The following is a 12,057-nucleotide window of genomic DNA, read 5'->3' as shown; positions in this document are numbered from 1 at the left end:
ACTTCATGAATCTGGAAGGTCACAAGTTAAAACAACAATGCTAATGGTAAACCAAAAGAAAGTTAACTAATTAACCCATCATTAAATTTCTTGCACAAATAGAAAGCCTAATTCAACCATTTGATGTTGGACAATGGAACCAAATTTTCACTAGTGTGTTTCGTGTAAAGTTACAGCAAACAACATTTTGTACAATAAGTTTCTTCTCAACTAAACAATAATAAATCATCAAAACTTAGTGGATTAGAAAAAAGAAAATAATAAACCAAAAATATATTTTTTTATATAGATAAAAAAGAAATTTAAATAAGCACAGCAATGGACCAGCTAGCCTTAGATCATAACTCAATCCATGCAGATGCAGGGTGTCAAAAGGCAAAGAAACTATAGAATGTATCTAAAACATGTAGGTTCCTAAAGAAATTAAAGCAACTCTAATATTTGTTAATTACTTTTTTTTCAATAGTGACTCACTTCCTTTCATCTTTAATTCTTCTATCCATATCAATATCAGAAACTATTCACATTAAAGATCAGTGGCTTGTTGCAAGAGCAGTAACCAGAAGACCAAGCACCAGGAATGGCTGTGCACTAGCCTGAAACATTCAAATGATACATGTTTTAAGTTTATAAATAAAAACTTAGGAAATTAAGAATTATAATAGTTTTTAAATAAGAAAATACCATGGTCCATGAAACCCCATAATAAAATACTATAGTCTCTCATGCTTTGTATATATACTTGTTCTACTATCAATATGAATAAAGTCAGTTTCTCATATTTTATTCACAAAGCTTTCTATTCTCTAAATCTGTTCCTCAAGTCCCATATTATATTGATTATTTTTTATGTACATACCTGATATTTAACATCATACTTCACAGGGTCCTTGAGAAAGTATTGGAACTGCAAGACATAAGATGAAGTGATCATGAATCATTTTTAGATGTTAGCATGTAATACTATTAGCTGTCATAACATTTTGTAGAAGATAGTTAACAAAATAAGCAACAACAAGAATGGTGTAATTGTGTGCTTTACCTGAAATACGACTTGCGGAATTATCAAGCCGAGTAAAGCCAGTGCATAGTACTGTTTACCAGTCGCAAGAAGATACCCTGCAATGGTAAACGTCAGCAATGAAACGCAAATTTTCATAAGGGCAAGGACGAGGACGTGCCGATGCTTTCAAGACAAAAAAAAATTCATCTGCCGGTATTCTAGACCATCGATTTCATACAAGTGGCAGTTTGACTTTTGACAATTCTGATACACTAATAAATTCAATTCTTATATACATTGATTTGTGTGTGCGCCAAAAATGTCAAAAGGACCATCTAGAATGTAGAGAGTAGACACTATTCTTGACAAAAGCATGGCTTAATATGATTTAGACCTATTGTAATATCAATGTTATAGTTTTAAATGCATTTTTATTTCAACTCTATCTTGCATAAGTAAATTTAACTGTCAAGGTTACAACCCACAAATAATAAAGATACACAATAATGGTTTAGTATGATGAATAATTTCCAGATAGAGTACAATGTATATTAAAACGAAAAGGAACCTTCGAATGCAGATCAAATATCTAAGTATTGGAGGGATAAAAAATATACCAGCAACAGATAATTGTGTAATGTCAATAGCACCAACACAAATCCATTTTGCAGTTTCAGTACCGAAAGCAACCGGAAGAGACTGCATATTAGATTGCCAATAGAAAAGGTCAGAGCATCAACTTCAGTGTTAGTGAATTTGCAAGACCAAAATTTCTGAAAAAAATTGAAATTTCATGTTACAGTAATGGAAAGGAAGAGGGTAACAGAATTGACCTGAAGCCCAAGAGCTCTATCCCCTTCAATACTCTTGAAGTCATTGACAATGGCAATGCCCAACTACAGTGTAACACCAAAAGTATTAGCAACAAATCTATTGCACCCTCTTAACATCACATCATGACACTATGCTAAGTAATATTGTATTTCAACGAAATGCCATGTAGAATTTACTACATACTCCAGCAATGCTGTATAGCAACGTCAGGACAATAATGTCGGGTGTGAGTGTCCCAAACAAAGCCTGACCAGCCCACCTGCAGCAATAAAATGATTAAGAGCTTGTCAAAGACAGTTCAATCATAGAAATGATGCTTTAGAAACAAATCAAACATGATCAATCTAATCATGAATCAAGATCAGCAGATAGACAAACAAAGCCAATGAATTAACTAAATCAGGTTATCGGTTAAAACTACAAAACTCATAATGTACAAATATTATATAAGTAAAATGTACTGTACCATGGTAAGCTGATGTAACTTGCTCCGAGGGCAAAGTTTCCGATCCATCCATTTTGTTTTAACTAAATTGTAAGTGAAACTTAGTCAAAGAACCACAAAAGTAAAAAAATAAAAAATAATATGACATATTAACAATAATGGAAAAGAGAATGAGAAGAATTTAAATGTTTACCTTCAAAGGAGGAGCAGAATATATGTATGACAGAAGTGATCCACCCACGGCAAGGTAAAAAACTATGGGGAAGTCATGTCCTGCCTATAACAGAAATATTTTAGCAACTACCCTACAGGAAATTGATGCTAAGGGTATGTTTAGAATCGGGGTAAAAACGATATGAAGATTTTTATGAATGAGCTACATGTGTGTAATTATACACATCAAACTGGAAAATTTTTAATCAAATGGATCTCAAGACTAAGCAGTACCTACCCATACGTCTAATAGGCCTGCCAAGCCAAGACCTCCTAGTAGCAGCACCCATATTTGAGTGATAACCTGTGGGATTTTGAGTGAAAAAACGAAATATGTGGTGACCAAACAAGTAAAGAACATAAGAAACAAAACATCAGTCTCAGATTTAACACACCTCGTTCTCAGATATAGCCCCAGAAGGAATTGGTCGATAAGGTTCATTTATTGCATCGATCTCTCGGTCATACCAATCATTTATAGTCTAAAGAAAAACAATAGCAAAATCAAGGTTATATTGGTCCGAAACTTCCATTCACTACTGGCAGGCTAGTAAAGTGTAAAACTCGATAACAAAGTTATTACCTGAGTATATCCTGTTAGAAACGGGCCAGACATCAACATGCACACAATTGATTTAGCAACATCCTCAATAGTCCAATGAAAATTTCCTGCTCAGACAGAAGATTGATGCAGAAACATCAGTAGATCAGAGACATTAATGGTATCTATGCCCTTTGAACATGTTTAATGTACTTGATGGTATCTATCTCCTTTGAACATTCGTGTGCCACATTGTAGCGCTAGCTTATCTTACTAAGCCAGTAACTTGCACCTAAGTTGGATACAGTCTTCCAACTATATAACTTATGCTTTGCATACACACTTAAATTTCCTTGAATCTTGTCTTGAACAATTACATCCTACTTTTGACAATTATGTTGATCAGTAACGTGTTGTTACATGTTAAATGTTAAGTTAGAAGCACTAAAATGTTATGTTAGGTAATTACATAAATAAAGGTGTGTAACAACTATAAATTGTGTACGTGCAATGCACATTTCAAATATTAATCCATACAATCCAACAATAGATACAGAAACAAAGAAAGAAAAAGAGAAAGAAAAGAAAATCTGAGAAACAAGCTCATGCATATTCTTGATTGTTTTAAGTTAATAAATCACCTCTGGAATACCACCAAGAAGTTATAATTCTACTCATCTACAGATGTTTTCCTTTTTTAGTGTAATACTCAGATGATCAATAATGGAAGCATTGCCTATTGTTGTCACTTAAGATGTTCAGAATTAATGTAAATCATGTAACGTACAATATCAGTTTCAGATTAATTCAGAAATAACACTGTAAAGATACTCCTTGCCCGTGGATACTGTCATACTGTGATTATACCTACCAAGGGATGAGGAACCCAATAATAAGGAGAATTAAAGAGAGAACAATACTAGCAACATTTCAACAGAATACTATTAATCATATCAGTTTTTTCTAGGCCATGAATATCACTTAATGAGATTAAACTAAAATGTAGTACCAGAAGCAGCGGCGCCACAGACTACACCCCAAACCAACGGAGGCCAAGTGACAGGTTTTGTAAGTTGAAGGCGAATCTTCCATTTATTCTGCACAGCATAAATAGAAAGAATAAGTACAAAACCAAAGTTGTCTCATCATTTCATAATCTTAACTAACAAGTACACGTAAACAAAGCAATAAATTTTCAGTGGCCAAAAACTTTCGGGTTAGTACTTTATAAACAGATTCAAACTTAATTTGTTTTCAACATGCTCAACTACATTTTCAAGAATGTATGAATGGCAGCCTAATACACTAGGCTCCCATCAGACTGCGCCCTAATTTACAAGGTTGTGCATTGTAGTTCACCCTCCGCATGAGGAGAGAGTTTACAAAAGTAGAAACAAGTTTCAAATAGCATCAAGACTGTTAAGAAACATATATAACTTGGGGTAAAATACGCGTCGTGTTGTGGTCAGATTTGGAATATTTTGTCAAGAACAGTATGAAGAATTAGAAATTTTGTCTAGAACAACTACACTTGCTTGGCATTCATTCTTGAACTCCTACTTCTCAATTTTAAATAAGTGAAGAAAATAAAAGTGAATGAAATTGTGGTGCTAATCAAGCTTTATTTATTAAATCTAATTGAGATCATTTTGTGCATTCATAATGAAAATTGAAACCCAAATTTGTAACCATCACAACTCAACAAAAAACACAGAGTTGATTAACTCACTGATTCTTGAGCAGCTCCTTTAATACCAAGAAGCTGATTGATGCTTGAACCGTCTTTCGAAGGAGCCTTATCCGGTGCCTGAGACTTAACTGCTCAATCCCAACCCCCACCCCCCAACAAAGAAAGAAAAACATGACCAATTGAAAAAGGAACATCAAAATAGTAACTCAAGAAAGCACAAATTACCATTATTTGTATCGGTTTCTGTTGCTCTAATAGTTAATCTCCTCCCTGAAATCAATTTTCACACAAAAACACCAAAACCATTAGACCCCATGAAGCCACAAGCACCAAAAAAGCCTAAAAATAACAAAATTGAGTGTCATTTGATTCATGAAAAACTAAACATAAGCAAATTAGTGCATGTTACATAAGAACACTAAAAATGGTACTTTGCAAAACCCAATGTTGTACTCTTTCAACAACCAAGAAAACCAGAAAGTGCTGTGGTGAGTCAACCTACTAGTGAATGAGAAAGGAAGTGAAGGCACCCTTGTTCTTGTGCATGAGATTGTTGTTGTTCTTGGTGGAACTGAAACCATGTTGAGAGAAAGTGAAGCCATTATTTTAGAAAGATAGGAGCTTGTAATTCTGAAACTGAGGAAGAAGCTTCAAAGGTTCCACACCCGGAACACTATAGAATACAAGTGGTGTGTTCTATGCTCTAAGTGATAAAGTTTTTGTTTTTTTTTTTTATTTATTTTATGTAGACATTAAACAAAGCTTTTAATGAAAGGGTAAGGTACTTTTAAGTTTACGAGATTTGTAGTGTTTATGCTTATCTGGCGTCATTTGATTGCTCTGTTTACATATATTAAAATTAATTATTAATATAAAATATATATAAAAAATAAATTAAATAATATATATTAATATATAATAATTAATTTTAATAACTAATTTTAATATATAAATAATATTTTTATACTGAATTATATAAGGTCTAGTTTATAAGAAATAATAGTAGGTTTTGGAAACAATTTAATAACTGCTCTAATAATTTTAATATCGATTAATTTTTTATTTTATATTTAATTTTAAATATTAAATATTATAAATAAAAAATAGTTTTTATAAATATTTAAAAAAATATATACTAAATATGTTTTAAAAATGTTATGTTATAGTAATAACAATTGTTATTAGGTTTGAAAGTAAGTAGAGCAGAATCGAGCTAGACGAAGCTCAAGCTCGACTCACGATAATTGAACTTGGCTCACGACTCAACTTATTAACAATCGAGTCTATTTTTGATGTTCAAGTTCGACTCACCAAAAATTCACGAGTTGACTCAAATAATAGGAATATCATCTATAATTTTATATTAATAAATTATAACTTATATATTTTAAAAAATATTTAAAAAGATCAATTTTATATATTCTGTATCTATCAATAAATTATAAATTTTTTATTTATATCTTACATCAAAATTATATATAAAAAATAAATCTGAAATTTTAAATAATTAAGATCATATATATATATGATCTTAATTATTTAAAATTTCAGATTTATTTTTTATATATAATTTTGATGTAAGATATAAATAAAAAATTTATAATTTATTGATAGATACAGAATATATAGTGAATATGGAGAGACTATGTCATTTAAGCTATAGCTCGTTGACAAATCATTAATATATATATATAATATTAAAAGTATAAATTAAATACACATAGAATATGTGTATTAATAATTATATTATATATAGCTTATCCAAACTCAAATTTGACTCATTTAATTTATGAGTTCAATTCTAGGCTCACTAACTCACGTGTTCAACTTATCAAACTATTGACGAGTCAAATTCGAACGGGCTTATGAGTTGATTTGACTCACTTCTAGCTCTAATTGTTATACATCACAATTTTCTTTAATTATTTATATAGGAATAAAAAGATGTATTATTTATACTAAAATAAAGAAAAAACTACTAAATTTATATAAAAATTGTGCTCCATATATTAATAAATTGAAGTAATATAGTAGTATGTATTTCTCTGAATAATAAACTTTAGTTAAAATATCATTATATTAATAAATAAAATACAATTTATCTAAATATTATGTAAATAACTAAATATACAATAATTTCTGATTAAAGAAAAAGAAATACTCATTTTTTTGAGAGAGCAATTTTTTTCTTTTTTTCATGTTGTTCGTTTACCACAAAATACGTTGTGTGGATCCACTTGTTTGTATAACGTTCAAGAAAATTTTCGCTAAAAACTTAATTCAGACGAAGAATTTTGTATTATGGATGACATAAATACTTTTTGAAGGTGTATGTCAAGAGGCAAAATGAATGAAAAAGAGAAATTGCTTTAAGAATAAGACAAGAAGTTAATGCAATGGCATCATAAAAAAGAAACTTCATGGAGGAAATAAAAAGGATGAGTTTAAGATTTCTAGGTTCTTTACCTAATAGTATTTGAAATTTTGAATATCGAATCCTTCTACTTTAAGATTATTTGTTTTCGTATTGGCCTATTATCAGGGTTGGTAATGAAAATTTAGACTCTCAATCTTAATTATAAGACGGATTTTATTTTAGGGAAAAGTATATTTTTTATTAACAGGGTTGGTAATAAAAATTTAGATTCTCAATTTTGATTATAAGATGTATTTTATTTTAAGAAAAAGTATATTTTTTATTTTTTAAGTTTGTTAAAAATTTTAAAAATATTTTTAAATTTTATTTTATTTTAATTTTGTCTCAAAAAATTTTTATTTGTATTAAATCTATCTCTAACAGTTAATTTTTTAAATATTTAAAACCAATTTAGTAATAATTTTACAAAAATAATATTTAATACGAGTAAATTAGACATAATTAAAATGTATTATTGTTGAATTAGTTTTAAATTTTTTAAAAATAAAAAATATATTTTATCACTTATTTTAATAAAGTGAATGTGAATTATTATGTTTTTTTAGGTATTATGTGATTATTAGTTTATCACTATACCCACCACTTTTTGGTTTACAATATTTTGATTAAAAAAAAAATAAAAAGCTTTTGGAGTAGTCAGGTTTTGCTTTCCAGCACTAGGACACCTTTTACTTAGACTGACGGCAAAACCAAATAAGGTTTTTTGTTCGAAAATAATTAGCACATATAAGTCCATACCATAATGGCCCAAGATATATGCGGTACTTGAAAAGGAAATTTTAGCATATGCCATATAGCAAGTTAGCAACACATTATAATCGGGTTTAATTATTTTCTCAATTTTTATAATTTTATTAAATTATTTATTAAATCTTTATATTTTTTAATTAAATTTTTATACCATATCAAATTTTTTAATTAAGTTTTTACTATCAAAAAATATTAAATTAATAGAATATTTTGTTAAATAAAACGAAATATTCCGTTAATTTCAATATTTTTATTATGATAATAATTTAATTACAAAATCTAATATAGTAGAGGGACTCAATTGAAAGGATAAAAAAAACTGTAACACCCCAATTACCCTAAGCCAACCGTAAGGCAAAGGTTAATCAGAGGTTACGACAATCCTAAAGCTTATACATATTTATATATAGAAGGAAATAATATAATCTAGAAGCCTGATGAAGGAGTAAGCTCAAAATAGAATTTCAAAAGCGCGAAACGTTCACACGAAGCTAACGCACAAGATACAGGATATAGATGCAAAAGAATGAAATAAATATATAGATATGAAATATATAATCATAGGAGACTAGTCGCGACTTGCGGAGTTTAAGTCGACTAGTATATATACAGACATACAGAGTTTGGAGTTAAAAATAGCTTATACAACTATTCTCTCAAATAAGCCTCTAAGGCAATAAAGATAAATATACAAAGATGTGAGAGCAACTAAAACAAAGAAAAACATAAATAAACCAAGGAGGAACCATACTCCGCTCTGTCACCATATCCGCAATCTCACCGAAGTAGATTACGACCTGCATCTGAAAAACAACAACAAAGTATGGAATGAGAACCGGAGGTTCTTAGTATGGTAACAGTGCCCAATGATGTAAGATGTAAGGCTCCGGGACGCCGAAGACAATCCTAGAACTTCACATCACATACAGATATTCAAGCTTAGAACAAAACAAATAAATATATATATAACGAACTTAAACCATAAACTGGGTTATCTAAACTTAGGAGAATTCTAACTAAAACTAATCACACCACTGTATCCCACAGCCCTCGCCTACCTAACTTCCGTGTGATCCAATCGCCACTGCCTACCTAACCTCCTCAACACCAGACAATCACAATTAATACAAACAAGTAAAACACAATAATATTCATATACAACAAGTAGTTCAAGAAGCAGATAGGCATGTTATTCAATTAGGCAAACTCAAGCAAACAAATCAATCAAACATATAGAAGATGCACATGATGAATGTCTGCCATATTGGCTGTGATATCACATGTCGGTTAATGCCAAACCCGACAGAAAATTCGATCGACAACTCCCGGATTAGTCTTTCTATTGCGCATAAGGAGGAAAATTTCAAGGGAGAGAGCCCTACCACCTTCTCCTTTCAGAGGAAAATATTTCGAGGGAGAGTGCCCTACCACCTTCCTCTGGTTGTCGCATGATTTCGTGGGTTAGTGCCCTACCACCTTGCAATCAGAGAGAAGTCGCATTTTCAGGAGGAGTAGTTCCGAGGGATGAGTGCCCTACCACCTTCTCCTTTTAGAGGGAAATATTTTGAGGGAGAGTGCCCTACCACCTTCCTCTGGTTGCGAAAAGTATGAGTGAGAAGCCTAACTTCACTCTCACATAGGCGGGATTCTGCCACAGTCCCTACGACGGATAATAATGCATATTATAATTACATATTCAATCTCAGAGGTCACTCCTCATAACATACTTCCACTCATACTCATTCCATCAACTTAGCCATTCACCATTTTCACTACTCTTCCTTCTCTCTCAACCAAACTCAACATCAATACATCAGAAACCTAAGCCTCTGTTCTCTAACTTTTCAATATAATCATCAACTAAAACCCTTAGCCTATTTCCTTTATTCTCATACTCAAATCTAAGCCCAAAAGCCTTAAAATGGTGTTATAGAAGCTTACGACCTTGTTGAGAAGGTGAAGTAGTTGAAAACAAAATTTAAAATTATGAAACAGGGCGTGTGCGTCCGCACAGAGGTGTACGTGCGCACGCCCAGGCAAATTTTGAAAGTGTGCGTACGCATAGGAGTGTGCGTACGCACAGGTACTAAAATATACAAGCCTGTTCACTCGCACAAGCTGTGCGAGCACCCCAACAGACAAACATTCCCGACTTGTGCGTGCGCACAGGTCGTAATTCTTCATTGATGTGTGCGCGCACAACCTATGCTAGCGCTGCCACCAGAGCCCTTTCCCCTGCCTGTGCGTACGTACAGGTCTGTGCGTCCGCACAGAATAACATTTTTGCAGGGTTGTGCGTGCGCACAAGGCTGTGCGTGCGCACAAGGCTGTGCGTGCGCACATATCAGAAAATTCTGAAATTCTGCAACTTTGCAGAATTTCAGATTTTCAACACCAACTTTGAATGACCATAACTTCCTCTACAAAATTTCAAATTTCACAAACTTTATATCAATTTAAAGGATTTTCAAAGATCTTTAATTCTAGATAAATTTCATTTGATTTTGAAAATCGAGGCAAAAGTTATGATCAGACAAATTTCACCAAAAATCCATTTTTATCAAAAGCCTCAAAACTCAAATTTTTCCAAAACTCACAATTCAAAACCAAACCAACCACAACCCAAACATTACCAAAACAACATAAAAGCCCATACCCTTCCTTTTCCAACTCAAGCATCCATAATCCCGATTACACTACTCAATACCATCAAATTCCTTAATTATCAACATCCAACATCATCATAAATAATCTTTAATCAACAAACAAACATCATCAACCACTTCAAATCCTCACCACTTAATCTCAACATTATCACTCATATCCACATTCATATTATCACACTCAACCCACGCACTCTCTAACATCAACCAATATCAAAATATATAATTAACACCAACAACATAAATATTCATCATCAGTTATCAACATACATCCTGACACATCAAATCATCAATATCCTTTATTCCAAACCACTACAACATTTTACATTAACTCATTACCTTAAATTCTCATAATCTTCAATATTAACCAATATAATTAATCACCATGAATACTCATCAATACCAACAATCTCCAACAATTATCATCAACCACACTAATCCCACACAACTAACAATTACATCAATTCACATATAATTATTCATCCACCAACAACATTCAATCCTATCTTAGGGTTAACTAGCCTAAGTGTCCAGAAACATTACATATTACATAAGGAAACCGAAATCATACTTTGGCCGATTCTCAAAATGTTCCAAACATCAAAACAAAACCACCAAACTTGATCTAAAACTTCAACCAACTCCAACAAACACCAAAGCTCAAACTAACAACACATATATCACCAAAATCAAAACCTAATATACATAAAACAACTAAACACAAGGGTTTAGAGAAATTTTACCTTATTCAACTAGATTAGGGGTAAAATCTAACATTTACCTGCTACTAGAGATCACCTAAACAACTAAAACCACAAAATCTACTCATAAACTATACATGAAAACGCACATAATCTAGGGATGGAAACTGGGATGTGAAGAGAGAGATCTTACCAGATTTCTTTAGATAAAAATGTAGAACTCAATGAGAGCTTCGCGTGGCCATAAACGGCTCGTCAATCGGAACTCCGGATCAAAAGTTATGGCTTCCGGAAGGTGGAGGTGAATAGTAGCACCACCCCTTTCTCCTCTCTTCTCTAAATCCGCGGCCCTCTCTCTTAGGGCTGAAAAATGAGCTTAAAGCTCATTAAATGAGCTTATATATGTTTGACATTGGACTCGATTTGGGCCCGGTCCAACCCGTTAGTATTTTTGGTCCGTTTGGCCCACTTTGGGCTAAAACCTTTAAGATTAGTGTCCGATTTTTTATTCTAAAATTATTTTTGTCATTTCAGAACAACAAATCAATTTTCTAAATATTATTTCCCAAAATACGCGGTACTGGACAGTCTAGAGCCGGTACTGCCGGTTTAGGCGCCAGTACGCATTTTTACAAAAATTTTTCGAAAGAAATACATTTTTCAACTCAGAAAAAGTTCACTAAAATCAAATTTCACATTTTTATTTTCAAATTAAAACTTCTAAATTTTGAATCTATTCCGGGTACTAAAATTATTTTATTAAAACGGTTTTAGGTGAAA

The 12,057-nt window shown here is 31.9% G+C and overlaps 1 protein-coding gene across 1 annotated transcript; it reads right to left on the bottom strand.

The window, feature by feature from the left end:
- Positions 1–261: 261 nt before the first annotated feature.
- On the bottom strand, positions 262–5,486 carry LOC112728025 (chlorophyll synthase, chloroplastic). Its single transcript, XM_025778000.3, has 15 exons — positions 5,229–5,486; positions 4,952–4,996; positions 4,766–4,854; positions 4,046–4,133; positions 3,079–3,164; positions 2,891–2,977; positions 2,734–2,799; positions 2,476–2,559; positions 2,304–2,365; positions 2,021–2,096; positions 1,837–1,899; positions 1,621–1,702; positions 1,043–1,119; positions 860–907; positions 262–596 (listed from the first exon to the last, which is right to left on the bottom strand). The coding sequence occupies exons 1-15, from the start codon at positions 5,326–5,328 to the stop codon at positions 534–536; spliced, it is 1,116 nt and encodes a 371-aa protein (XP_025633785.1). The 5' UTR covers positions 5,329–5,486; the 3' UTR covers positions 262–533.
- Positions 5,487–12,057: the final 6,571 nt, after the last annotated feature.

Source organism: Arachis hypogaea, chromosome 12 (assembly GCF_003086295.3).
Source record: "Arachis hypogaea cultivar Tifrunner chromosome 12, arahy.Tifrunner.gnm2.J5K5, whole genome shotgun sequence".
NCBI lineage: Eukaryota > Viridiplantae > Streptophyta > Magnoliopsida > Fabales > Fabaceae > Arachis > Arachis hypogaea.
Note: the sequence above shows the minus strand (reverse complement) of the source record. Positions and strands in the feature narration are given on the sequence as shown.

Excerpts from the sequence above, each read along its gene's own strand:
- LOC112728025 (XM_025778000.3), bottom strand. The coding sequence starts at position 5,328 with ATGGCTTCACTTTCTCTCAACATGGTTTCAGTTCCACCAAGAACAACA. Across the intron at positions 1,120-1,620 it reads TACACAATTATCTGTTGCTG|GGTATCTTCTTGCGACTGGT; the intron begins GTATATTTTTTA and ends TTACCATTGCAG. Across the intron at positions 597-859 it reads AGTATGATGTTAAATATCAG|GCTAGTGCACAGCCATTCCT; the intron begins GTATGTACATAA and ends TGAATGTTTCAG.